Source organism: Pavona decussata, unplaced genomic scaffold (genome assembly GCF_977016875.1).
Source record: "Pavona decussata unplaced genomic scaffold, jaPavDecu1.1 SCAFFOLD_102, whole genome shotgun sequence".
In the NCBI taxonomy this organism is placed as follows: Eukaryota; Metazoa; Cnidaria; class Anthozoa; order Scleractinia; family Agariciidae; genus Pavona; species Pavona decussata.
The window spans coordinates 6653310-6680508 of NW_028145517.1; the positions used below are offsets into that span (position 1 = coordinate 6653310).

The 27199-nt window shown below is 39.3% G+C and overlaps 2 protein-coding genes, 1 non-coding gene and 1 pseudogene across 4 annotated transcripts; all 4 read right to left on the reverse strand.

The window, feature by feature from the left end:
* Positions 1-1259: 1259 nt before the first annotated feature.
* Positions 1260-1331, reverse strand: Trnad-guc (transfer RNA aspartic acid (anticodon GUC)). Its single transcript has one exon. It is a non-coding gene; the product is annotated as a tRNA-Asp (tRNA).
* A 2156-nt stretch (positions 1332-3487) lies between these two features.
* On the reverse strand, positions 3488-5886 carry LOC146471955 (methionine adenosyltransferase 2 subunit beta-like; annotated as a pseudogene). Its single transcript, XR_014866728.1, has 2 exons — positions 5337-5886; positions 3488-4334 (listed from the first exon to the last, which is right to left on the reverse strand). The product of XR_014866728.1 is annotated as a methionine adenosyltransferase 2 subunit beta-like (transcript).
* LOC146471954 (uncharacterized) lies at positions 3488-13887 on the reverse strand. Its single transcript, XM_085120525.1, has 6 exons — positions 12840-13887; positions 12050-12178; positions 11117-11251; positions 9416-9675; positions 5337-8366; positions 3488-4334 (listed from the first exon to the last, which is right to left on the reverse strand). Exons 1-5 carry the CDS (start codon positions 13642-13644, stop codon positions 7908-7910), a joined length of 1788 nt encoding a protein of 595 aa, XP_084976651.1. The 5' UTR covers positions 13645-13887; the 3' UTR covers positions 3488-4334; positions 5337-7907.
* A 1149-nt stretch (positions 13888-15036) lies between these two features.
* LOC146471956 (translation factor GUF1 homolog, mitochondrial-like) lies at positions 15037-27175 on the reverse strand. Its single transcript, XM_085120523.1, has 22 exons — positions 26871-27175; positions 26552-26621; positions 26042-26153; positions 25738-25886; positions 24801-24881; positions 23868-23945; positions 22996-23079; positions 22667-22731; positions 22194-22306; positions 21553-21643; positions 20827-20956; positions 19911-20020; positions 19407-19485; positions 18958-19006; positions 18805-18857; positions 18508-18609; positions 17646-17779; positions 17520-17565; positions 17160-17275; positions 16295-16354; positions 15915-15951; positions 15037-15195 (listed from the first exon to the last, which is right to left on the reverse strand). Exons 1-22 carry the CDS (start codon positions 27050-27052, stop codon positions 15070-15072), a joined length of 2067 nt encoding a protein of 688 aa, XP_084976649.1. The 5' UTR covers positions 27053-27175; the 3' UTR covers positions 15037-15069.
* Positions 27176-27199: the final 24 nt, after the last annotated feature.

A 27199-nucleotide genomic window follows, 5' to 3' on the forward strand; every position in this document is an offset into this window, starting at 1 on the left:
CTCGATTTCTATGCGTGATAGTTGATTCGGGCTTCGCCCTCATCAACTATCACGCGATAGAAATCTCGAGCTCATAATCTAATTGTTAATTAGTATAGTTCAATCGGCTTTGGTTGAAAGTCATTGTTTTGTCCTGCAATCTGATTGGCCAGTTTTGTTTAAGTGACCCCGGTAACAGTAGCCGCACTGTAAACATGCCCATACACATGCCCATACATTGCCACCGGCCGAACCCTGGGCATTGAGGTGTTCTCTTCACGCGCTACGCTCGTGGAAAGTAAGGAGGAGAGGCCCTGGGAACGAGATGCGACAAGCCGAAAAAGTTAAATAAGCGCCACTCTCGAAAAAGCGCCTACCCCACCCCACTCCCAACTACAACAACAAAAAAAAAAAAAAAAAAAAGACATTTCTGTACTAGCCCGAGCGCGAATTCGAAGTAAGAGGAGCGTCAGTTGTGTTCCAAAATTGGTTTTAGATACGGTAGTCAATGAACTTTCACATTGTTTTTGACTTTTTTAATACGAAAGCATTTGCATTTTATTTTGACTTTTGAAGCGAAATAAACTTGTTATGCCTTGTATATATATATTGCTATTCATTAAAAATGTCCTAGCTTGCATGAAATAAGAAGCGTCCACCCTCGAATAAGTGCCCACCCTTATGGGTCCAAAATTAAATGAGCGCTCAGGGTGGTTAATCGATTGAAAAGCGTATATATATAACGGACCTGCGACGGATTTTCTCATTTAATCTTGTAGCCCCCAAAGAAGGTTTGTTTTCCAGAATTCATGTATCATGTACACTGTGGTCTTGCCAAGTTTGTAATATCTTTGCTGCTCCAGCAAAAGTACAAGCACATCGCGATCCATTTTAAAAACCAGTGCGCGCCTTATATAATTATATAATTATTTAACTGCACTACGGGAAAAGATGGCTGCCGTACATTTCGCCACAATGCCTTGCGAAGCTAACACAGTCAAAAGCCATATTTTAGCGAATTTTATCCCTACACTATATAAACAGCATCAGGTATGCTAGGTTGAAAGTTCTTCGAACCTTTCTGTGCATTTTTATAAGCGCTTTTAGGGTTTTCGCATGCCAAGAGTTACCAGGTCATGTTTTTCGGTACCGTGTCCCTCGTCCCCGCAGAATCTACCGTATCCAAAAAGGAAATAAAGTCACGTTCGGAAAAAAAATAAAATAAAAAAAGAGAAAAAAAATGATGACCAAGAGCAATAAAAAGAGGGAAAAAAATTTCACTCCCCGGCGGGGAATCGAACCCCGGTCTCCCGCGTGACAGGCGGGGATACTCACCACTATACTACCGAGGAAGTGGCTAGGAAAGGATGTGATTTTTACGCAGTTATTCTGATAGACAAAGATTGCGCAATACTCGAGTACACTCTGTTTTTTTTATAAGAACCTTTTTTTGTAAGAACGTCGAGGCTGAGGTTAACCAAAATTTTAAGAACGTATTAAGAACATTCCTCAGGCTGAGAGTCGATTATGAACTTTTTTATTTTGCCAATCTGTCTAGAAAATCAAGGTAACAAATGTACCCGATCTCGGTTTGTCATAATCAGCAGTCAGGCAATGCACTTTGATAAGTTTCCTGGTCACGTCCACATCGATTTACTGAGATACATGTAGTGTATACCATGTAATTTAAGAACATCTTAAGAACGTTTTCAGCCTCAAATCGCAAAAAAATATAAGAACGTTCAGCCTCAGCTCCAAAATTAGACGCTCTTGTTAAAAAAAAAAAAAAAAAAAAAAAAACTGAGTGTTGTCGAGAGTGCAAGTATTCGTTTGCGAAAATTCAAAATCCATATTTTGTGATCCGTTTTTGGATTTTCATGTGTCTTATGGGAATCCGAAAATGGGTTCAGGATCCAAGATCCAGTCTCAGATCATGACAAATGCACGCACGAGTATCGTTCGCGCACCTTGATAATCTACTTTAAAAATTTTAAACTTGCTGAAAGCAGCAGCCTTCAGTAATACCGTTCAGTCTTCATGCCAAGTTTCCACTCTGATTTAAGTATATACTAAAAAAAAGTACAGTGCCTACATCAATAAATGTTCAGAACGAACAATACGGAAGGAGTATGAGACGAGTTTTTCATTAATATTTCTTTAGGATTTGCGATCATGCAGATTGGAGATAAAAATTTCCAACCTTCATTCCTGGGTCAAATTCTACCGGTTTTATAGTGAAATGTAGCTGCACGCGTTCGGTGCACGCGGGTGACTCTACATGCGGTGCACGCCAGCATATAAAAACTTCCTTTGCTCGCGTGCCGGATCATCGTCGAGTCCACTGGTCGAAGATCCATCCCTGAGAAGGTTTTGTACATTTATCAAAATCCGGATTTCTATTTCTTGAGATCTGTTCCCGAAAATAGATCAGTACTGAGTACAGTTGTTCTTATAAACAGCGGACTGCGAATCGAATTTTTTGCCATTTTAAGGAACAGCAGATGCAACACAAGCTTTGTCGCGTGCCTGGCACAAAGTACCTACCCAGAAAGTACAATAAGGGTGAAAACAGCTCATTGAACCCTCGTTGCTCTTTTTATTTGGGCCTGCGGACGATAAGAAATAAGACCTGTTAACGAGCCTAAAATAAAACAGGGGCACCCAACGGATCGTTTCGGTAAATTATCTGTTCGGAAGGCCCTTATATTTAATCCCCTACAATTTTCTAAAAATAATTTTCGCCTCGAACTTTCCTGATATGGGAAATTTAAGGCCTGGTGTTTTTGGATCGATAAAAATGTCGTTTCGGGTATAGACTGTTCACAGTCCCCCTATTTTTCCGTGGAATTTCGCTTCGATGGGGCTGCCGCCATCTTGGTTTGTAAAAGTGAGCGCGATCTGGGGAGAGTGTCTAAACTACCGATCTGAGAGAAAACTCCCATTGGGTGCCCCTGATAAAATAAGCAAGTTATTGATTGATTGGTTGATTGATTGATTGATTGATTGATTGATTGATTGATTGATTGATTGATTGATTGATTGATTGATTGATTGACTGACTAATTATACAAGGTGTATATGTATCATAAAATACCTTATGGGGTCATCACAAAGATAACGGATGTATACTAAAACTTCTTTCCCTCTTCATGTTTTAGGTTAATTATTGATAATTTCATTGACTTGTAAGTCAGTAGAGCGTTTTTCTAACATTCTATGACTTGTGAGAAACCCTGTGATATCTGAGGAGGAAGGTGTAAGAACACAATCTCTCTGCAATCCAAGACCACAGACACAGACCAAGAAGTCCCTGAACAGAAAACCCTGATAAACTAAAGATATGGTAAAAAATGGTCAGTGTTTCGCAAGGTTGCAAGCAGTAAGCAGAGAGTGTTCAAAATTATGATCATGATAGCAAGGAAGAAAAAAAAAAAAGGAAAGAAATTTCATGTCCCATTAACTCAATTAACTTTCTCAGGGGTTAAACTTAACATTTAAGATAAATAAACAGATTTTTTATAATTTACTTGGTTATTTTTTGAATCTATTTCAACTTTAAAGGGACAGTATCACGCTATTTTTAGTAACACATTGAAAATCGGAAAGACGCTATTCCGCCAAGATATAATGACAAATTTCCATTAAAAGGGTGTCAGAATGCAAAGAAACTATCCGCGGATATTTTCGCCAGCAGATGACCAAGATAGATAGGGGTTCAAATTTGAAAACGTCTGGCAGACGTTTTCAAATTTCGCTGTCGTAACGCACTAAAAATCGCGGGTTGTACTATATTTTGGTTCAACCTTTCGTCTTAGAATCACTATTATTATTTCTTTAAATTAGCGATTGAGAAATTAAGTAACAGTGTTCAAAGTTTAAAGTTAGTGACTTTTCGCCAAAAATCATGATATCTCCCATCGATCTCCCATTGTAAAAATTTATGCATTTTATCCTACGAGTTACAGTCCATTAAACAAAAGGCTGGAGACACTGCTTGATTCCCTGCTTAAATGGTGTGCGCATGCTTGCCCCACCATCTTCCATCATTGACTCCAGTTCCGAGCAGCTGAGTGCAGTGTTATGGGGCCTTGGTGTTCCACTAGGGGGGTCAGGATTAGGAATCAGGTGGCTGTAAGGTAATCCAAACATGTCTGCCATTTGGCAAACCATGGAGTATTTTGTCATGGATTCTGTTCCACTCCAGTGCCATATTCCTCTCACTGACAAATCCTCAATCCGTTTTTCTGCAATGAATCTGCATACTGCAGCTACATCATCCACCAGAGTGGGATAGCGGATCTGATAATCATCCATTTTGGTGGGTTTATCAGTCTGTTTTAGGGCCTCAAAGAGCACTAGAATGCATGTAGGATAAGGAGAAAATGATTCTTTTAGTTTGGATTAGCATAACTGTGCAGTTTCAGAAAAAATCCATACCCCCCCAAAGAAAGGTTTTTTGTTTTAGATCCCCACCCCTCCCCCCATCCCCCAGGAAATTTCAGTTTAGCTTCATACTTTGTTTCTAAAATTTTGACTATTAAGACCCCCCTCTGAATATCTGATGACCTTCCATGGGGTAGGTATGGATTTTTCTGGAACTGGACATTACGATAAATATGTGTCGATCCAGAATTAGAATAATGTATGAAATCAGAGATTTAGTCATTTTAATCTTACAGCTAATTTCTTCAATAGCCTGCACTGTCTCAGACTGGGGGCTAGGGGGGGGGGGGGAATCCCACATAAAAGTGACGAGGGTGATCATCGTTTGTGAAACTACTGTAATAATGCATCGGTCAATTCAAGCAGTGCCACCCCCCCCCCCCCCCCATCCCATGCCCCATGGGCATTAGTGGGGAATTTTCCCAATTGTCTGTCCCAGGGGTCTGGCATTAGTTTTAACCCCAGGGTATTTGTCAGTCTCACCGTTTTCATCTCACAGCACTGCTACTTCTTCTCAATAATAGTTCATGAGAAAAGATGATAACTTGTTGTTAACTATATCTAAGAAGGGCTAAAATGAAATGACCGGTCCACAGCAATGAGAACTAACGGTGACTGGAGTGGTTCAAATGCCCCACAGTACGGTTAACCAGATAAGTTTCTTTCTTCATTTCTGGGTTTCATTACCTTCATTATTCTGATCAAAGCTTCTGCCAGACTTTTGACATGAATAAGCTCTAATCAGAATAGTGAAGGTAACAAAACCCAGAAATGAAGAAAGAAACTTATCTTGTTAACTGTACTGTGGGGCATTTTGAACTGTTCGATTGGCTCTTCCGTGGGTAAGCCCGAGGGAGGGTGGGGGAGGGAGAGGTGGGGAGGATATGACCATAAACCTGTACCAAACTACAGACCTGTGACAGCGCTCTCTTTCAGATACTCCACATTTCCGTACAAGACTGGAACTCTCAGGATGCCCCCATCCAAGTGCGGATTTTTCTACATAACTTGCTCTCCTGCCAGCTTGCTTTTGCCGTACTTGTTCAACGGGTTAGGCTCGTCCAGGGGCTTGTAAGGTGGGCTTGTGCCATCGAACACATAATCGGTACTAATATAAAGCATAAAATGCTCTGGCATTTCCAAGCCACTGTTCAGTTCAATTATGGTCGATGCCAATGTCTCCGTCACGCCTACATTCATTTTTAAACACGTTTCCTCATCATTTTCCACTACATCTGGTCTTCGTTCTGCCGCAGAGTGGATCAAAACATGAGGCTTGAACTCCTTCACAACTCGCTTAGTTTCCTCGAAATCAAGCAGATTTACCTTCTTTAGGGTTCCTGTAGCTCGAGAATGAGCCAGGCCTAGCACTTCCCACTTATCTGAGATGGAAAACTGTTTCAAAATTGCACGGCCTAAGAGACCTGAAGCACCTGTAATCAGCACTCGATGTTTAGGCGCCATTTTTGATCGTTCCAGTCCACGTCACGCATATGGCACATGATGATGTCACGTCAATGACAGAGTTTCACCACAGGTCACCCAAGCTCTACGGGAGTTTTAGCCTTTGTAACGTCACGTACCAAGGTACCTTTACTACTTGGTCACGTACGTAGCTTGTAATTTGTGGCGTAAATTATAAGGCATGTATAAGGGTTTGTATGGGAATTTACGAACGTGTTTTCCAGTCTCCTTGATGTCTTGCCAGTATTTGTGTGCCGTATTTTGGCCGTTTCAGCGCGATTCAGAGGGTTTTAGGTTTGCTGTTTTCCTCTCTATCTATATAGAGAGGAAAACTTATATCTCAGCAAAAAAGAAATCGTAATACTCGCCAACTATTTTACACAGAACATGACCAGCGCTTTTCTTCCACTCGAAAAGGCCGTAAAATACACATGGGCCTCTCCAGGCATTTTTGATCCGGAAATTTGGAATATCCTCCCAATTTCTCGATGACATTCACGGAAAAGATTTCGAATTTCCCGAGTTTTAATATCCTGTTGTACCGCATCTATTTCATGTTTCCCTGACATTTTTCCGAAAATCCAGATTCGCGGAGGAATTTCCTGTAAACAGGCCCTTGATCTTGGACACCATAAGGTGACAATTTCGGGTGACTTTAATTTGCCAGACATCCTCTGGGACTCCATTGACAGCATATTAACGAACCAGCCTCTATTGAAAGTTCCAACACTAGTTTTGAGCTGTCCTGAATTATGTTTAGTGGAAGTATGAAGAAAAAGGAGGTTAAGCTTAGTAAGTTGACAAAAGTGCATTTCATTGGTCTGACGAAAGCAGACCGAGTTTCGAGTCGGACGGCCGATGAACCATATTTTCACATAGTACGTTTTATCTTGGTCTTACACGTTCACTTACTGTGTCGTCAGCGTCATAAATGGTAGTGTACTAAGTTACTTAAGCTACAGCTGGAAGATCAGACATGCCTCTGTCGGAAGCAGTTGTGACAAAAACCATGGAAGTTTGCTAGGACGAGCCGGTCGTGAGTAAAATGCACGAACAGGGCCAACCTAACCTAACCCCTAACGATATTGCCTTTGTCACCCCTCAATCGCTAACTTCCCACTATGTTTTCCCTTTACTGGCTATGCTACCAAAGGATGCCATGAAAATCCAACTAACCAAGCGAGTGTCTTTGCAGAGTATCTGAGAAATGGGAACATAATACAGCTCTATAGAAAAAATGGAAAAATATAAGCGGCAATTGTAAGCAGTGCGTCTTATCTCAGGGAGAAGTAGGCTCAGGCTACCGGGATGAATAGCAGCGGAAATTGAGCTCAGGGGTGGGGAACTGGGAAGAAGGAAATAAAATCTTTTTTTTTTTTTCGCCTCTCTCGCTCGCCAAGTTTCGGCGAGACACATGCAGGTGGTGTTATTTGCACACGCTGGCGTGTTTCTCAGGAAATGCTTTTAATCTTCCATTCTACCCACCCCCCTTCCCCCCACCTCATAATCCTTTTTCAAGTTCTTACTGGGAAATGTAAACCAATACTGGTATACCCAATTACACAAAAAAACGGTCGAGTGACAAAATAAACGTCTAACAATAATGATTACAAAAAAAGGTATGTTCGAGTGATTCGGTAAGAGGTGAGATAGATAAAATCCAGCCTTTTTTTAATGTCAATAAATTGTCTAATTGTTCTCGCGTTAATATACCCCGTTTCTGATTATTTTTGTGAAAAAGACCCTTCACTATTTCACTCGTAAAAAAAATTGATAATTGCAGTCATTGGTGATGATACACGATCGATACAACTTTTAACGACAATTTTTAACGTAACATAGCGCACGGATAACTTTTAACGCAGCATTATATGTTGCGGCAACACGTTGCGTGGTTTGGAGAGAAGTAAAAAACTTGCGATGTGTTGCAAGTTGTACGCTCGCTGTTACACGGGATATGCGATAGCAACTTTTAAGCCAACAGTATGTTGCGTTAAAAATCATCCCGTGAAACATCACCTTCATGGCGCGAACATTTTATATAATAATGCTTCGACATCACGAAACACGTGACCACTGTAATGCACTGGGTCTGTCTGTGAAACAGTTCCCGTGGGATATGACTCGCTGATTGGATGAACATCGATGACGTCGATGCCCGCGCGGCACATGGCCGACGTGGCGTAGGCGTTGTACAGTTTAACGCGGGAAAAGGTCAAAAACCTTCGGACGTCTTTATGTGGATTTGGAAATCGTTCTCTGTGCAGGGCAGTTGAAGTCTTCCATATGAACCTTCCTTTGAAAGTGCTGTTGGCGTTGTTAAAGCCGTTGTAAGGGTTCTTTTTTCCGTTCTTGTTTACTAGGGTTATTAATTGATCGATTAGTCGTTTGTAGTTTGTAAAGTTCACCGCCGCAGCGAAATGGATTCCCATGTTCAGAAGAACTACATCTTTTTCGGTCATCTTAGGATTAGACAAAGTCTGCAAAAGAACAGCGTTTGGTCAGAACGTTCACGAACTAATCTAGTTATGAAGTTACGATTGGCCGTTTTTTGTACTAGTTGTAGACCCAGAATACGTCTCGGACGAACTTGGGTGAAATGTTGTAGTGCGTCCTGTAGGTTGTTCGGCTGAATATCAAGACGGCCACCGGGCGGATAATTTGACAAACTGTCCTTTAAGACGCACTAAAGAAAACCGTTCCGCCTGGACGAATTTTTCGCCTTGTGTATGTCTTTATACTGGAGGAAATGCGAGGCGCATAATCAAACGCCCTACAACATTTCGCCCAAGTTGTCTCCGGCGGATTATGCTTCTCTTCTAAAGGAACAGTCATTTGGTAGAATTCAGTTAACAGACGGCAAAATTGACCATTGTGCAACACACATAAATCATAACGCATTCAATCCACCTCAAAGACATTCCCCGATAAGAAAAAAAAAGGCTCAGTCGTGGGCGAGAAACGATCGCGAGCCACATAGAGGTTACTATACCATGTGACACATAATCATGATTTGTCACGTGATCATTTGACCACAGTAAATTAACATTGACGACGCCAGTTTCATTGATATAATCCGACCTACTTTCATCTTTACTTGTCTTACTAATGCAACGGTTTCACTTGTTAATCAAAACAGTTTTCAGTCGCTCGTGTTCCCGGCCTTTATCTCTGGCTCTGACAAACAAGGAAAGTTTTTTTAGTCACAATACAGTCGAACCTCTCCTTACGGACACCTCTTTAATACGGACACCTCTCTATTACGGACAGTTCACTTGGTCCCTGAGAGACCGAATTCCATATAAAGCCTGCCTCTCTAAAACGGACACCTCTATAATGCGGACACTTATTCCTGTCCCCTTGGTGTCCGTAATAAAGAGGTTCGACGGTATTAGACAATACACTTTCTCTTCTCCTTTTTCCAATGTACTAGCCTTCGAGTTCAAATTGATTCATGTTTTTGTATCTTGTGTTTCACCCGGCCCTTGTGACACTAATGTTGACTAAGTTGATCAGACTTCACTCTTACCTTCTTGACGTCACTTATAACTCGGTTGTGATCATAATCAATTCCGTCAGGCAGTGGTTCCCTTGGTGACGTGACGCCAGCACCCCAGTATCCCGTCATGTCGTACACCCAGTGATAAACGGGCCGACAGGCAATAAATACCTTATTGCACAGACCACTATAAGGACCAGAAGTAAGGGAGCTGTAAAACGTATTAGAAATCGAATCTCCAAAGGTAAAGAAAACTCCTTCGTGATTCCTTGTATCCTTTTGCACACTCTCTGTGAAGGCATTTAGACGAAATAAATCAACAATTGATTTGTGTTACAAGGACCTATAAGGAGACTGGTAATAACAAGTATGTTTGAAGAGGACCCACCTTGTCTGGGGTAGGGGGCTTATCGAAGAAACCATGTATTTCATTAACGTTATCGAAAAAATTTTATTGGTTTTAAAATTTAAGTTGACAAAGAAATATTCAGATAGCAAGAGTCAGCATTGCTATATAAACAAGAAAAGTGAGGTTTGAATCTCATCGTCATTTTTTACTTCTGGATAGAGTGGAGGCTATGCAAAAAAGACCCCATCTTTTGAGGTCGAAGAAGGAGGATGCAGACAGAGGCCACAATTTATTTTTTGGCTTGGTGGGTCCTGTTCGAGTATAGTGGTTTTGACCACTTCCCTAAACGATTACTACCTTTAACTGAACAGTCCTAAATCGTTGTAATACCTTAAGGTGACTCGACCCAGTTATTTTTTGGCGGTACCACCCTACTTTGAATCTCTCTGACCAGTATCCCCACCTTTACTTTTATCGTAAGAGTAACACATAGAATGGATAACATATAGATCAATCTACAATATACCAAAAAAATTTGGCGATCGGAGTAAATGTCACGTGGTTATAGCGCCACGCCCCTTTGAGGTCTGAGTCGAAATTCTGCTGTTGCCGGCTTTTTTTCGTAAAAATCTCTCGGCTACACATAGTGCGCATTAGTGCCTTGCGCTGAACAGAGTTTCAACAAAATCGCAAAGACCCAATTCGAGAAATTTAGCGCTTTCCAAACTTAGGTCATAATTTATGTAAAAATGATAAGCAAACTTTACACGATTATATCTACTAAACTATGAGATTTATTCCTTTATTTTGGGGATCTTTATTACAGATGGGTCCTTCCAAGTCAGCAAAAAGCTTTCGGGCCTTGTAAATGCGCGCGATTTCGAGCAAACATATAGAAATGATAGTTTTAGCTATTTGTTGACGCTTGTCAGCGTTTCAGAGTCCTTCTCACAAAAAAAAGCATTTTCTTAAAAATTCGTAATTTTTTTCCCTTCAAATTTTTTCAGGACCACAATTGATTAACTCGCTACCCGGATTCTGAATTTCATGGTCATTGAAAAACTGTGATATTATCTCCTATAAGCCCAAACTTGAGTGAACTTTAAAGATTATTAGCGTTTTGGCTGAGTTTGTACTTTGGGAGTTTTCTATTGTTTCGAAAAAGTTATCATGATACAGCATTCTTGTTCAGCACGCGTGCAATGACCACGCTTGCCTGACTTCCGAATGCACTCATTGAACGTAGGGTGGTACCGCCAAAAAATAACTGGGTCGAGTCACCTTAATATGCGTCCGAGACTTAAAGTTTTAATATATGCTATTTGTGTCTTATGCATGCAAGACACGCCTTATGATAACTTGGTTTATACAGCTCCCAGTACCTGTTATGTAAGGCTTCCACTGGCCGTTAACCCATCTACCAAATCCATCCCAGAGTAAAGTTTCACATGATGAGTCACACAGGTACTGCTTCAGTTTTGTGGACTTTGAGGATACTTCTTTCATCAAAGCATTAACTGTGTGTTTAAAGAAAACGAAACTAACTTAAGTCGTCTCACACTGAACTGTAAGATAGCTCTCCCGTGTGCTAAAGGGGGAAAGTTGGGGTTATTCCTACTAAATAATCCAATTCCCCAGAAACAAATGGGCCTAGCTAACGCCAATACCTAAACGTCCTCGTCCATTGAAAGACACAATCATGTGGGAAGAATCAAAGTTCTTTGTGAACAGCCAGCAGTAATATGATTTATCTACATCAGTCCTGGCTGGAAAGTTGTTCGACTGAGCTTCGAACTCACTGTGAATGAATGATGATAATATTTAATGAGGATGCCAAATTCACTGTATAAAAATTAGTGATTAACAGAAGGGTCCTCTAAAACATTAAGCTAAAAAACAAAAATAATCAACATTACTACTGCAAACGTTAAAACCCTGAGATACTACCGTGCAAATAAATAATACACTACAGCGTTTTGGTCTAAAAGACGCCTGGAGTATTGTTGGGAAAGATAAAAATGCATGGAATGTCCTCTGATCTACTAAAACGTGAGGTAGGAGACATTTGGCATTGGATCTGATCTCGTCATGTTTCGTGCTCGATTTCTCCCCACCCCTCCCCTCCCCTCCTCTCCGCGCTTGAATAAAGTTACTGAGCAGCAGTGAAACCAAAATCATAATATTATAATCACGGTTTATTAATAACATTTCTCCATAGTGGCTCTTCTTCTGTTAACAAATACAAATTTGTAATTATGAATCAAAACATCTACCCATTTACAATTAAACAAATGTATTCAAATATTTCAACTTACTGTTTCCCATGTTATCTTCTGACGGTGGAACGTGGAAAGTCACTTTCTCTCCGTCTCTGAACGGAGCAATCAAGTACGGCCTGTCTCCCTTAAGAACCCCGTCTGGCTGATTTTTACCCTGGGAATTACCTAAAGAAAGAGTTCATTACACGACAGGAAAAGTGTCACGAAGGTGGTCGCTTATTTAATGTCAGAGTTTTACTCCATTTGACAAAAAGCACGGTTTACAGCTGATTTACAACAGAAGTTTGAAAGTTCTTCGAGTTCCGTGTGAAAATTATTCACCCCAAACTGAAAATCCACGCCGGGTATACGACGCCAGCGAAACGTTTGGGTTTGAATGTTTTATTTGAAGCAAGCACAATGTTGCTTACTTTATCTTTTGTAAACCTTGTCAGCGTGCTGATCATGACTTCAGTTGTTAACGTGCACAAGCATTTTCAGTTTAATTTCTAGTTCATCTCTCCCGTTGCTAAGAACCTCCTGGCAGTCTTGCCTGAAGATGTTTAGGTAACAATGATCTGTTGGACACCTGGCCTGGGGGATTGAAAAATTTGCAGTTATTCAAATTTGCTTGACTCTTACAGTTTTTCTCAAGATAAATCTTAAATCTATATTTAAATTTGAGATGAAAATGGCCAATTAAAAATAAGAAAACGGACGAAATTTGTCAACTTTTTCAGTTACACGCGGCCTGTTCCACCTTGCTAAACTATGTAGGACGCCTTTTGTGACCAATTGTCATTTATCGTCGTCTGAAACGTTCAACTATAACAAACTAAACCATTACCTTTTCTGAACCAGTAGGGTGGAGGGTCTTTGAATCCCTGGCAAAGGCTATAATCCAGGAATATTTTAGCTTCGTAATCTCCATCTTCGATAATGAGAAATAAAACTTCGTAAGTTCCATTGTTCAAGTCTAAAACTGTTGGTGCTAATGATGATGGCCCATGAATGTGAATTCGCCAGGAGTCTCCACCGATAGTCTTAGCAATATTACTCGTTGAAACTGTCTTGATAAGAAAGCGGCTGTATTCTCCAGCATTTTTGATGTCCCAGTGCGAAATAAAACTCTTGCTGTGATCGGTTATTTGATTGATTCCTAGCCGAACGTTTACTTTGTCGGGTTCCTCCCACGCCGTTGAGTTCAAACACGGACCAAGAACATCTTTCCATCGTAATCGCGCTCTTTGCATTCGACACCAGTCACGTTTGAAAATATCGAATCTTTCTTGAACACCGGTCCTAATCAAAGATTCAGACCTGTTGTTTTTCTCTGTGAAGCTTAGTCTGTTGTTATCATATGACGAGGTCGTGTTTGCTCCTTGCGTTGACTTATCCAAACTTTGCTTGTTATGCAGTTCAGTTAGGTTACTAATAGTATCCAGGTGTCTAGCCGATATTTTATGGCTGCCAATTGGCGAAAACTTATCAGATTCCGCGCCTCTTTTTCTGTCGTTGTTTGGTAATCCATCCATCACAATGGAGGTTTGATAAGTCAGTCTATTAATGAAGTGATCAACAAATTGAACAATAATCACAATCGACAGAAGTACGCACATCGCCAGAAAGCACCTTATAGCCCTCCGTGGCATTTTTGGCGATAAATCAATTGCTACCGATTAGAAAAATAATAATAATAATAATTTAAAAAACGTTCGGTTTTTTAAAAAAATAGTGCGGGGTTCAAGGTGACAAACCTCAAAAGCGCTTTTTGAAAAAGAAAAGATTATATCAACAGGTAACGCAGGGTAACACCATTGTCGCTAGCTGGTTACGCTGGAGGTCCTGTGTTTTTTTTGCCTTGCACACGTATTTCGCCTTCGCCTACGATAGGAGGAGAAAGCTTGGTGACTAGACCTCCTTTCACGGACAAACATAACTCCATTCAAATAAACTTTTTTTTTTTTGCAAGGGTTTTTAATAGGAATTTTTAGGACCATTCATGTTAAAATGGATTTTAATTATTTCGTTCGCTTGCGTCGCGATACCGCCTTTTTCGTACGCCTTCGCTATTCCCCTTCTCTACGAAGCCTATTTAACCCTTTCAGCCCTAACAGTGATCAGCATCAAATTTCTCCTATAACATCAATGCTTATTCAACCTCTGAGGTCATGAGAATTAAGGTTTTGATCATCCAAAGTGAATTTCCTTGACATTTTAATAACTTCTCCCCAGTAAATTTATAAGAAAGATATGGGGACAAGATAGGAGAATTTGTTCTTTGATATTAGGGAATAAAGGGTTAAGTAAGGAGCTGATTATTCAAAGCACTACACTAATGCAGGATTAGTGTTAACTTTGAACTCAACTTCTCAAACTCATTAATAATGCATGAAGAGAAAACAAAGGAAATCACTACCGTGAAGGAGGTTTGGAAATGTGATCTTAATTATCATAAAATTTTGTGAACTTTTGCTTCGAATTTCTCCAAGAATTATAAATAGTTTGAGAAGCTATATCAAACACTCGAAAGAGTGTTTCCTTCTATTTCCAAACACCTCGAAGTTGGTTAAAAAAACTCCGCTGCGCCTCGTTTTTCCAACCTACTTCTCGGTGTTCGGAAATCGGACGAAACACTCTTCCTCGTGTTTGATATATTACTTCAACTTTTATCAAGATTTCCGTCCGCCAATTTTTGTCTCTTTCAGGTCTTAATTTTAAATTGACGAATGTAAGCTAGAGCTTAACTTTAGCGACGGAAAACACTATTAAATAAGAGGAAGAAAAACCTTGTTTAGCGTTTGATCCTGGATTAGTGTGCTAAAAGTAAAGTGCTTTCAAATACCAAGGGGGTGTTGTCGAAGGGACTGACGAATAAAATTGAACGTTTTTATTCATGAAAAAATCTTTTAAATTTTACGTTGATCGTGTTGTAAAATTTGATCGGCACTTTTGTCTAATCTTTGGATTTGGTTCTCAGACTTCATCTCGGCCAACTGTTTATTACACTATAGTCAAAACTTGCGTCATTTGATGCATGTGTCTTTCTTCAGGAAGGCGGTTTTGATGAACTACTGTCATCTTTTCAGAACAGCCAGGAACGCCTCGTGCGGGACATCCACTCTTCCTATTCTCTTCATTCGTTTCTTTCCTTCTTTCTGTTTTTGCAGTAGCTTCATCTTTCTTGTTATGTCGCCGCCGTACTGTCAAAAAGAAAAAAAATCCGCGTCGGATTGTGTATCACGATGTGTGTCATGTTTCAACTAAGCGCTCCATCCATTTGCCATGCAGAATTCGCCGGCAAGACCTGTCATTTCGCGGACGGAATTCCCTAATTTGAAGGCTTGGTTATACTATGCCAGTTCTTCCGATTTCTTCAAAATGGTACTTACATTTCTCTGATTACTAAATTTTCGAAGAAAAAAAACACTTTCATAACAATTATTTCTCTGATTATCGAAATTAAAAGAATTTTTTTGATCCCGACCTTAAAAAAGGCGCACTCCATTTATGACCTGACTATTCCGGCCGACCAGTTTTAACTGATGGAATGCGCCAAAACATAACGATACGATACCATGATATCGATACCAGACATTCAAGGCCGAGTTCAGGTTTTAATGAACTAATCCCTATTGCCTTGAAGCCAACTCTCCCAGAAGACACTCCAAATTCTTGTCAATTGGGGCTGACAGTTATGAGTAAGAAAAAAATAGTTGGAAACACTTTGCATTTACTTCGGCTCTTCAAGTGTAATATCAAAAATAGCGATACTCCTGCACAAGTATCGATTATTTTCCAACCAGATATCGTGGTGTCGATAACAAGTTTTGTAGTTGAAACCAATCGCGTATGAATTCAGAAAGAAACCCTTGCAAACGTTCTTACGGAAAAAAAGTATATCGCTACGAGCAAAACTTACGCATTTTGCTGTGACGTCTTTTCTCAGCGCTCTAATTCTAGAAAGAGAAGACAACAAAATTAAAGAGAAAATACGAAAGAAGAAACGTCTTGGTCAAAGTGATTGACCTAAAACATAATATTAAACAGCACATAGAAAACAATGAGCTTCTTTTAGAAAATGCCGATAAAGGTAAACATGGACATATCTTGTCTCTCAACACGTAGACTAATCTTCAACGCTACTATAATCAACTATTATCTAGTCACGCAGCACGTCTAGAAGAAGCGTTATGAGACACAAGACCTATTGCGTGACGTCCTGCGTGACAGGCAGATTACAGAAAGAAACCGCTTTGCGTGACAACCCAAATATAGGCTAGAAGAAACAAGAATCCTTACGTTTCTCTCGCCGTGATTTTTCCTCTGATTGAAGCTTGAATCACCACTTCAAACAGCTGCCTGGTGTGCAAAAGAAGTTATTTTCTCAAAGTTATGGGAGTTTAAAATGTACAGAGCTTATTTCGTTACCATTTGTATCAAGAAGCGTATTTTGCGACGGTATGTAGAGGGTTAACTGGACAGTGGTTGGACGTTCGAACTACTGAGTTACAGGGGGGATCGGAAAGAGTTAAGTGATTTCTTCACCATCAAGAGTACAGGATAATGATCTATACACATCGTCCGTACTGGTTTTTGGGCATAAAATTCAAGGAGTATTCAAGGAGTATTTAAGCACAAAAAACTGAGTTTTCAAGGAGTATTCAAAGCAAGTTTACTTTGTCTTACACTATATTTCGGAATGTTTTCATTGGTCAATAGCAACTTTAAAAAAGCTCCCTCGGATATAATCTATCCCCGATTTTGAAATCTGCACTCAATCCCTGAATTACTTTGATACAATCCTACATGATTTCCCATCCGAACAAAAATTGAAGGAGTTTTCATTATTTTCAAGCACTTTCAGCAAAAATTTTTCTCTTTAAGGGCTTTTTAAGCGTCCTTGAAATCTAAAATTAAATTCCAGGGCTTTTCAAGGACTTCAAGGAGTAGCACGAACCCTGTGAATACAGCCCAAACTTGGAGAGTTACTGAATTGGCAAAGCTTCAGTGACGAGAGTAATCGGGGACGACGCACCTCGAAAATACGTCGAGTCCAACCCTACTATAGCCAAAAACGCAGCCCGGAGATTAGATTGTGCTCCAGAGAGACGATCAAGGAGCATTTTAATAAAGAAAAAGGAGAGACTTCATCAAAGTGCGGTACCTTGGAATAACGTCTTGAAGTTTGGCGCACAGGGATCGCCCTGACTGTACCGCTTTATCTGCATGAACTATGCAGCTTAACGCGTCTACAGCTGTTCCGTTTATCAGTATATCCATCTGAAAAAACAATACAAAATGTTACTGTTTTGTTATCATCATCATGATCATCATCATCATCATCGTCATCATCATTCCCATTATCACCATAACCAGATTAGCGAGATTAAAGAGTGCACTCGATGAACTCAATCACAGACTCTCTCTCCTTTGCCAAGTTGGTGATGATGTCATCCGCCCCTGCAAAGTCACTGACAAGATTACAAAAAACAAAGGAAAAGAGGTGAATGCTTTTAAACCCTACCCTAACTATGTTTGTCTCTCTGTAGCCTTGGTCTTCATAATCAAAGCTGGAAAGAAAACAACATTTCACAGTTAAATACATTTATTTTCAAAACGATGGGTCGGAAAACATAACCTCTGAACAAACCTCGCGTAACCGGAAGACTGCGACTTGAGCTCGTCAAAGAAGTCCACGATAACTTCACTCAGCGGTAACAAGTATTTTAGCATGACACGTGACTCGTCAATATACGACACCTCTTGCTGCTCACCGCGTCTGTTCTGAAAGAAAAAAAAAAAGAAAGGAAGTAAGGTGGGCTCTCAGGTTAACATTGATTTGCTAAAGGCACCTTACTACGACCAATTAAATCTGCAAACTCACGTCAGCAAAGAAACCTCCACAGAGAAAAAAAATGTAATTTGTTTGTTGTTGTAAATGTAAATGTAATTCGTTTACTCATGGAGCACCAAGGAGCTTGCTAGGGACTCGTTCAAAGGTGAAATATTTCTTTTTGTGGAGGGAGGAAAACCGGAGTACCTGGAGGTAAAACCCTCGGAGCTAGGACGAGAACCAACATGCAACAAACTTAACCCACATGTGGCGACAACTCCGGGAATCGAAACCGGTCCACATTGATGGGAGGCGGATGCTCTCATCACTGCGCCATCCCTGCTCCCCTATTAAGAATTGCACGGCGAGTTTTGATTGGTTGAAAGTGACGACCGTTCATGTAATACGTGTGATTGCTATCACAAAAGAGTTGCTGAAAAAAGATGGCAAAAGTAGATCTACCGTATGCATGTGTCGCTGACTGATAACATACATCTCTCATTTAAACCCCAGGCTTAAACAAAAACCCTCACATTTCTTCCACTGCGCATATGCCTTCCTCCAGCGATATGCGGTGTGTAGGAAATAATTAAGACCGGTTTTTGGTTTAAGAAAAAAAAGGTATATCGAGATAAAGATGACTTAGGTGGACCCTAACGGAGAAAACTTCAAAGCTTACCTCACAGAGAGTGAGCATTTTTCCCATGCACTCTTCTGGAAAGACTATTGTGCCCAACACATAAGGTTCCTTGTAAAGCTTCACCTTAGAGGGATCTGGAAGCTAAAGAATATATATAATTTCACCGTTTATGTTTCTCCCCTTATCGCCATCCATGCTTGCTTTGCCTCTTAATTTCACTGACAAAAAGGGGGATAAGAGGGGGTGGGGTGTGTGTGTGTGGGGTGTTGAGGCGGGTTTCCCTGTCCTTGGTGACACTTTCAAAGTTTGTAAGTTTCTCAAAAGTTTACAACTCACCTCTAAAGGATTCAAAACTTCCACTTCTCTTTCTTCTTTATCCGCTAAAATTGCTGTAAAAAAAAAAAAAACAAACAAACAAACAAACAAACCAGAAAATTGCTTTCATGGAAAGAAGAAATATTAATTTAAAAGCTTAAACGTGAACAGCACCTTTGTAAGGAACATTTGGTGAAGTAATAATCACATTTGCGTCATATTCCTGAAAGACAAGCGTAAAAATCTCATTACACATTTACTCTCAATAGCTGGACGTTAGTGGTTTTAGCTAAAGGTTCGAAACCAGAAATGTTAAATTTTACGTGCATAGTTTAAGGTCCGAAACCAAAAATGTTAAATTTTGCGTGCGTACGGATGGGAATTTAAGTGAATCAATTAGCGATGATGTTTGATCCGCTTGGGTAGACTAAGAAATAGGCCATTTCCGAGTTTTTTTGAACCTCAGTACGAAAGCGAGCTTAAATGCAAAGCTTTTCATGTGAAAATTAGTTTTGTTTGCAAAAGTTCACCAAATTTTATGATAACGAGGATCACATTTCCAAAATTCCAAACATTGCCACCGTAGGGTCGAGCATAGTGTTGATGAAAGTCAAATCGCATACCTGTTCTAGCCTCTGTTTGAAGACATCCATGTGCAACAAACCAAGGAACCCAAGTCGCCATCCTTGACCAAGGGCAAGACTAAAATAATAACAAGATCATCTCCGGCACTTAGATGGATTCATTTTTTCCGCACAAAATCAATCCTCGCATTGGGAAACACATTTTGACAGACACCCAAGTTAAGCTTTTTGGGATCTGACAGGGCACACAGTTCTTGATTTTTTCTATTTCCGCATTGCATGCAAGTTCTATCATCAGCCGTAAGTAACTGACTTTCACAATGTCAGGTGGAATCGACCCGCGTAAAATTGCATGAAATCAGTTTCCCTTAAAATTCGGCGCTGAAAAATTGAGTTCATAAAATACGAAAATAAAGAGAGCAAGGGGGAGAGGTAGCCAAAATGGGAAGTAAAACACTCATGTGGTGTTGCACTTTCTTAACACAATATGAATGATTACTACTATAGCAATTATTTCTGAAGAAAGAGTATCTTGTTACGTACCAGCTATCAGGATGCACAGAAACACTAGCGTCATTCAGAGTAAGCTTTTCAATGGCAGATCTTAAGTAAATGTGTTCAGACTGATCCACTGGGTACACACCAGCAAATACCTTTGCGTGAAAAAAAAGCCAAGAATTTAAGTCACTGGACAAGTATCAAGCTAATTTAAAAAAATACTGATACTCAGGGTTATTATCGTGTTCTTGTTGTTCTTCAATCAGGTGCTGGCAACCAGCCTAAAAAAGGGCTACTACAATAATATTATTTTGACCCGGCCACAGGTTTTTGCTGAAAAGTCTCGCGCATTTAAGGACGGTGCCTACTTTTGTTACTGTGCATACGTTCTGCGCATCTCGAGATACTCGGGTTTCCTTTACCTACTAAAAATACAGGGATATTTTTGCGCGGTTAAATTATAAAAAGCTATGTGGAGAAAGCAGAACTTAGCAAGTGTTCTTAGTATCCAAAAAGAAAATTGGGGGTAACCATGCATTTTTCAGAGATAATAAAGCTTCAATTTGAAAAAAAAAAATCCAGACATTGCTTTGTCTTTTAGTGTTTTTAGAATAATTGTTGCTTAATTATCTCTGAAAAATGCGTGGTTGCTCTCAATTTTCTTTTTGGATTTCGATAGCCCTTGCTGAGATCTGGTCTCCCCACAGTCATAAACCACGCAAAAATACTTCTTTATTAGTAGGCCTTAATGCACCTGTAGAAACACTCATTTGTTACCCCTCCCCCTACTTCTAGATCCCATTCTAGATCCCAGTTGTCAGATCGTAGCTGACGAGGAAATGGTTTGACTAATCAGTGATGCTCCAATTGTTTTTTTCTCCCTCCTTTCACAGATACGAGGGTGACTTTTCCCTGTCCATAAATTGGGCTGGGTTTCTATTGGCTGAAAAAGTTAGCTTACCATTGGTTTCATGGGTTTAAATCCCGACAGGGGGTCCACAGGGAAATGAGGATGGAAGAACGTGTCCCCAATCTGTGCATCTTTACTGTTCCTTATTCCACAGGCGACAAAACCAACTTGGCCAGCAAAACTTATGGGTGAAAAGAAGATTCTTAATACGTAATTCGTATATTTCAAGTTTCTTGCCATTTGAATAAGTTCAATTTCCTTTTGCACCTTTAGACAAAGTTGCAAAATTTGAAAATCCCTTTTTCTCTTAACTTCCAAAAGAGACTTGAAACTAAGAAAACAAGAACAAATATTTGAGATTGTCTGGAAATCTGCAGTCATAAAAAAAATGTTAAAAATACAAGTATCAAATGTTTGCAGAGTAGCTGGCAAGCACACTTGTCTAATACTTCATCTATATGGCAGCATGTTGTTCAAAAAAAATATCCCTACCCCTCCCCCTCCACCTAAAGGGCGATCTACACGGTACGACTTTGTTGCATGCGACAAACTTACGACAGGCCTACGACACGAATTGTTTCGTGTAAATCAAACTTACAACTCGCTTACGACTGTTGTGTACATCACAAAAATGTCGTAGGATTTTAAAACATGTTTCAAAATCCTACGACAAAACGGTAGCTAAAGGCAATGTTAAGTGTGCGATATTTTGCATGTCGCGAGCAGCACTTCTATGGGATGGGGTATGAAACTACAGTACACATTATAAAAGCTTACAGTGCACCAGTAGAGACTTCACCAGGATACATGATTCCAACATCCATCACCTCATATGTCTGCTGTGTATGAGCTGACATAATTTCATCTCCTATAAAAAAAACAACAACAAAAAACAAATAATAAGCGAGAACATCCCTGCCGACGTTGGAGGAAAGACGAAAAGTAGCGACAAAGCGTGAATATGGCAGGATTGTAAATAACAAAAACCACCCAAATCAAATTTTCACTACAAAGCCAAATACTAGCTACAGCTATTACCTGAGATCAACACCGGGACCAGTAGCAATACCAAGGTCAAGAACCAAAAGACATGCAAACTCTTTTATGGCGCAGGCAGCAAGGCTCCTTTGTTTATGATTGTGTATTTTTAACTGTAAATCCAATTATGTAAATCAATTGCATATTTATTTTTTAAGAGGGATGAATAAAGCTTATTATTATTATGCTTGATTGCCTGTTGACACCAGCCTGTTTCAGTGGGTCCATTTCCAGTCACAGTATTTATTTTCATTATTTAAGTCACAATGCCCAACCAGTGAAATTGCCCATGAATGTTGCCACACAACTGTGTAATAAAATCTATTAAAAACTTTCAAAATAGAAAAAATATTATATAGTTTTACAAGGTTAGCATTTACCTTTCTTGAGTGATCCATTTAGCACAGCTACAAGACAGATTACTCCTCTGTACTGATCATACCATGAATCAAATAGAAGGGCTTTTAATGGTGCCACAGAGTCACCCTGAGGGCTGATCAACATTTTTACATCATTACTAAAATTACAATGAAGAGTCTTCAACGTGCGATATCACAAATGTTTAAATCTGTGAAAATTATGGGATTTGAAGAAATATTCAGAAAGATCATGATGAAAAATTCCCACCTATAGCCAAAAACTTGGCCCTTGTACATGATATTTTGCCTTTCAATGATAGGATCTTAAAACTTGTACAGAAAAATAATCTGAAATTTGCAACCTCATAGAGGGCAAAAATGACCTAATTATCAAAGAACATACATGTGTAATTACAGGAAATCATAACCTTTCTGATAATTTACAATATTATTATAACATACTAGCACCATCAGTGTATACTGCACCTACTCACCAAGGAAGATGTTTAACAATACTTTCCAGAATATGGCCAATCCCAGTGCCTGTTTTTGCAGAGATCTGAACGTAAAAGAGATAAATAATTATTATCAATATTAATAGTGATATCTTTAACCTTCCTGTACTTCATGCATTGTCAATAGCTGCTTGAAACAAAAATCAATGGAACATTTTCTTGAAAAACGTGGACAAAGTTAGTCATGAAGAAGCAATGGCATAGTGAGCGGCACTGTTTCACATTACAGCTATGTTGATAAGATGGAAGCAATTCCTTTCTTCAGTTACTTGTAAGTTACACTTTGAATGAGGTAATTTACACCTCACCCTTAAAATTTCATCCTGTTTTACATCAAACAATTTTTCCATTTGCTTTGAAACACCATCAGGATCAGCAGTTTTCAAGTCAATCTACATGTAGAAATAAAAAAAAACCAAATTACACCAACAAGAAAACATATGCATCATAAAAAAGACCAGCCTCCAACACAGTTGGTTTTGGGTTAATTGTCATATAACAACTGCATGGAAGGCTGTTAGAAGACCACCCCCCCCCCCCCCACTCCTGGGGGTACTCCGCTACATACATGTAAGCTACAGTGTATAATGTGAAGCACCAAAGGATATGGATTTTGAGCCATTTTGGTCAGAAAATAGGGCATAGATTGAAACCATTTTAACCAGTCTCAGTCTGAAAACAGGTTTGGATTTTACAGTAACTGGATGGCATGGATTCTACCTTTCTAGCTAGAGACCAGTTCTGAAAATGGGCATGAATTTTAGAAGCCAAGTCAGAAAAAGGATACTGAAAAATTACATAATTTTGGTATGTAAACAGGAACAGGGTTTGGAGAATTGAGCTACATCCCCTCCCCAACTCCCCCCCTTCTCCTACAATACAATGAAATGAAAATGTTTTTCAGCTGTTGGACAAGAGAGTTGTATAGTGCAGGCCAAATGACTTATGGCTGAGTACCCTATAAGCTACACCCTAAACACTGTAAATTATTTTTTCAAATGTTTGTTGAAGTATCCAAGTGTGTACTATTTTATTTTTAACACATGTGACTTAATTGCAGAAATGATGTATTCAACTAGTGCGCGCAATTTGAACAAAATTTTCATGTGACACCTTATCTTCATGTCTCTCATCAATTTTTATCATTGTCACCAGTGGGATAGGAATTAAACAACGTCACCTTGTTGAGTACTGGTATTATGTGTAAATCCTTGTCAAATGCCAGGAAAAAATTGGAGACTGTCTGGGCTTGGACACCCTGAAAAAATATTTTGAAAAGCACATGATAATGATTACATTTATCATTAGAAGAAACACTGTCCAGATATACATGTATTTCACTCTCATGTCTCGTATGTGTTGTAATAATAATTAGTTATTATTAGAGTCTATGTGTAAGCCTCCTAGTTGAGCTAATTGAGCTTAAATTTAAAAAAAAATTGAAACAATGTTAAAAGAAATGGCATTTTGCACAGGTGTATTGGCAGTACAATTTGAATGTTTCATTTATTCATACAGGTAGTGTTCATGTTAAACATACATCAAACAGCAGTTTGTATGGCTCGTTATTAGTACAAGTCATGTACATCTGTCACATCCCTCCTCTCTTCCTTAGCCCTGCCTTTTGTTTGTAAAATAATAATGCACAGACAATGGCATGATAGGTCTGCGAAGAAATGTCATTTAATGTTTCATGTAATGTTTAAAAAACGAGCAGGAGTGTTTTATCGGTTTTACACCTGATAAAACACATGCTGCGAATTTTTTGAACGGCTTTAAAAACGTTACTGGAAAAGTGTGACCCAACAGTTACAGAGTTCATAACAAAATTAATATTAATAATGCTTTTAAAAAAGTTGGAAACTAGCATACGAGAAAAACATCGCATACTTATGAGGAGTGTTTTACCAGCTGATAAGCAGCAGTAGCAGCATACTAATAAAGTCACTGCAGGTGATGTATTGCCAACCATTTGATAGGTCAATGGGCTTATGAATTATTAATGAGTAGTTTTCAAAGGAAAGTAAAGAATAACTTATAACTAATACATTACATGCAAATGCTAATCAATAAATTCATGGGAATTAAATTTACTATTAATAACTGTTCTTACCTGTGCTGAATCAACTAGTAAAATAACACCCTGACAGGCAGCCAATGACCTTGATACTTCATAGCTAAAATCAACATGGCCCTAACAAGGGGAGTTTGAGATGTAGTGAGATTGTTTCACATTTGTTTGTGCTCTAATCCTGCCTAGCTGGTTGACAGACTGACCAAATGACTGACTGACAGTGGCTCATATGTGACTGACTGTAATGACAGGTGACAGGTAGAATAATACACTGACAGTCTGATTTAACTGACTGTATAACTGACAAGTAACTTACTGACTGCTGATTGACAGAATAATTTAACAGCAGTCTAACTGATTTATTGAGTGACCAACTGACCAACTGACTGATTGACTGACTGACTGACAGACTGACCAACTGTTCTCTGTCAGGGCGTTATTTGTACTTAAAAACGATTCCCAATGGAGTTTTTTGACACGCAGAGATCCCTAGGGGCAAAAATGAGTGAAAAGTGCCGACTTCAAAATTTGGTCATTTTTTACCCTATCCCCCCTACTCCCCACCCCCTATTGGAAAAAAATCAACTTTTGGACCCCCAACAAATATTCATAAAAAAGCTGCCAATAGAATCAGTGCGTCCAAAAATCTCCTCTAGGAAAATTTTTTGGCCTCCCTAGGGACCAGGGTCAAAGAAATAGCCCACAAAAGATGAAGTCAGGGTTAGGGTTAAACACCAATTCTTTGTCAGGGCATTATTTGTACTTAGAAATGATTTCTAAGAGAGTTTTTAGACATGCCAAGATCCCTAGGGAGTAAAACGAGTGAAAAATACCGACTTCAAAATTTGCTCATTTTTTACTGACTGACTGACTGATTGACTGACTGATTGGTGGCCAACTGACAAACACATGCTGATTATTATTGAACAACTTGATTCCTAAATGACTGACTGAATGTTTGCGGATTGCCACTCACCGGTGTATCAATGAGATTTAATAAATATGTTTCTCCTTTATAGTTATAAAACAGTGATGCAGTCTGAGCCTTGACTGTGATTCCCCTTTCCCTCTCTACTTGAAGTTTGTCAAGGACTTGCTTGTTGTCATTCCTTTTTGATATTGTACCTTATAGTGACAAACGACAAAATAAATACATTAAAAAACAAAAATGCAATCTTGACTTTGACCTAAAGATCATGGTTTGTGAATTGGCTCATCTCAGGACAGACTGTTCGTGTGGTTTGTTTCATGTCAATATACTGACTTTTCTTTTAGTGTACCTGTCATTTCAAGCAGTCTGTCGGCAAGTGTGCTCTTTCCATGGTCAATATGAGCAATAATGCTGAAGTTCTTTATTCTTGACACTGGGAACTCTGACATGTCAATTTTCTCCTAAAACAATTACAAAAAATAATCAATCAGTGCATTGATATCTCAATGACTAATGATTCAATCAATTTACAAAACTTCAACACCCCCCCTCCACCTAGCATACCCCTGGCATTCTAACTTTTGAAGATTGGCTTGTTCAAATAGTTTTTGAAGGTGTCATAAGTATGTTTTCAAAGCAAGGATAGTGATTGATTGAAGCTGAAAATTGTCTTCAAAGAGAGGTTTAAGGGCAGTAGGATAGGGCAAATGGAACAGCTTTTTGAACCAGGGAGGCAGGAATTTAAACAACCTAATTTTCAAAAAGTTCAAATACCCAGGGGGTGCCCAGGGGCGGGGGGTGGGGCAAAGTTTTGAATTGATCGGCAAGTGACTAAATGCACATTTATTCAGTAGCTCACCTTTCTGGAGATTCCATGGTTTGTTGATTGACTGCATGTTCTCCAAAATTGGTGCTTCAATATGAAGCCACTGCAAATGAAGCATCAATAGTACATATTTAACATATAATATTTACGAACTGCACAGCACTGATGAAGTCAAGTGGTTATCCCTGAAATGTCTACTCAAGCCAACCTTTCTTGACACTCTTTTCTAGTTAGTTAGGACTGACTATAAGTTTACTAGTTAGTAAGTTTTTATGATTATGCAATATTATGTATATAAAGAAAAAACTCAAATAAAATCAAACAGCTCCCGATTGTTATACCGATAATTTACCTGTACGTCTTCGGGAGTTTACTTTGGAGGACCTTGCTTAGAAAATTGGATCCCGTTCTTAACGCAATCAATCCATCTGTTTCCTTGCCAAAACCGGTCAGAGAACGGCTAGAAAACAAGGCCGATTTGGCAAGAAGTTTTCCAACAGCAGCGCTGTTCTTCCTGGAGAACTGCAATGTCATGGTTTCATCCCGCTTAAGTACATAATTTTCCAACTGTTGTTAACGTTTGAATCCTTAAAATATCGAAGAAATAGACTACTACATCACGCGGCCATGGCCATAATTGTCCGCCATATTTGATTGCTGTAGATACTTCATGTATAGTGA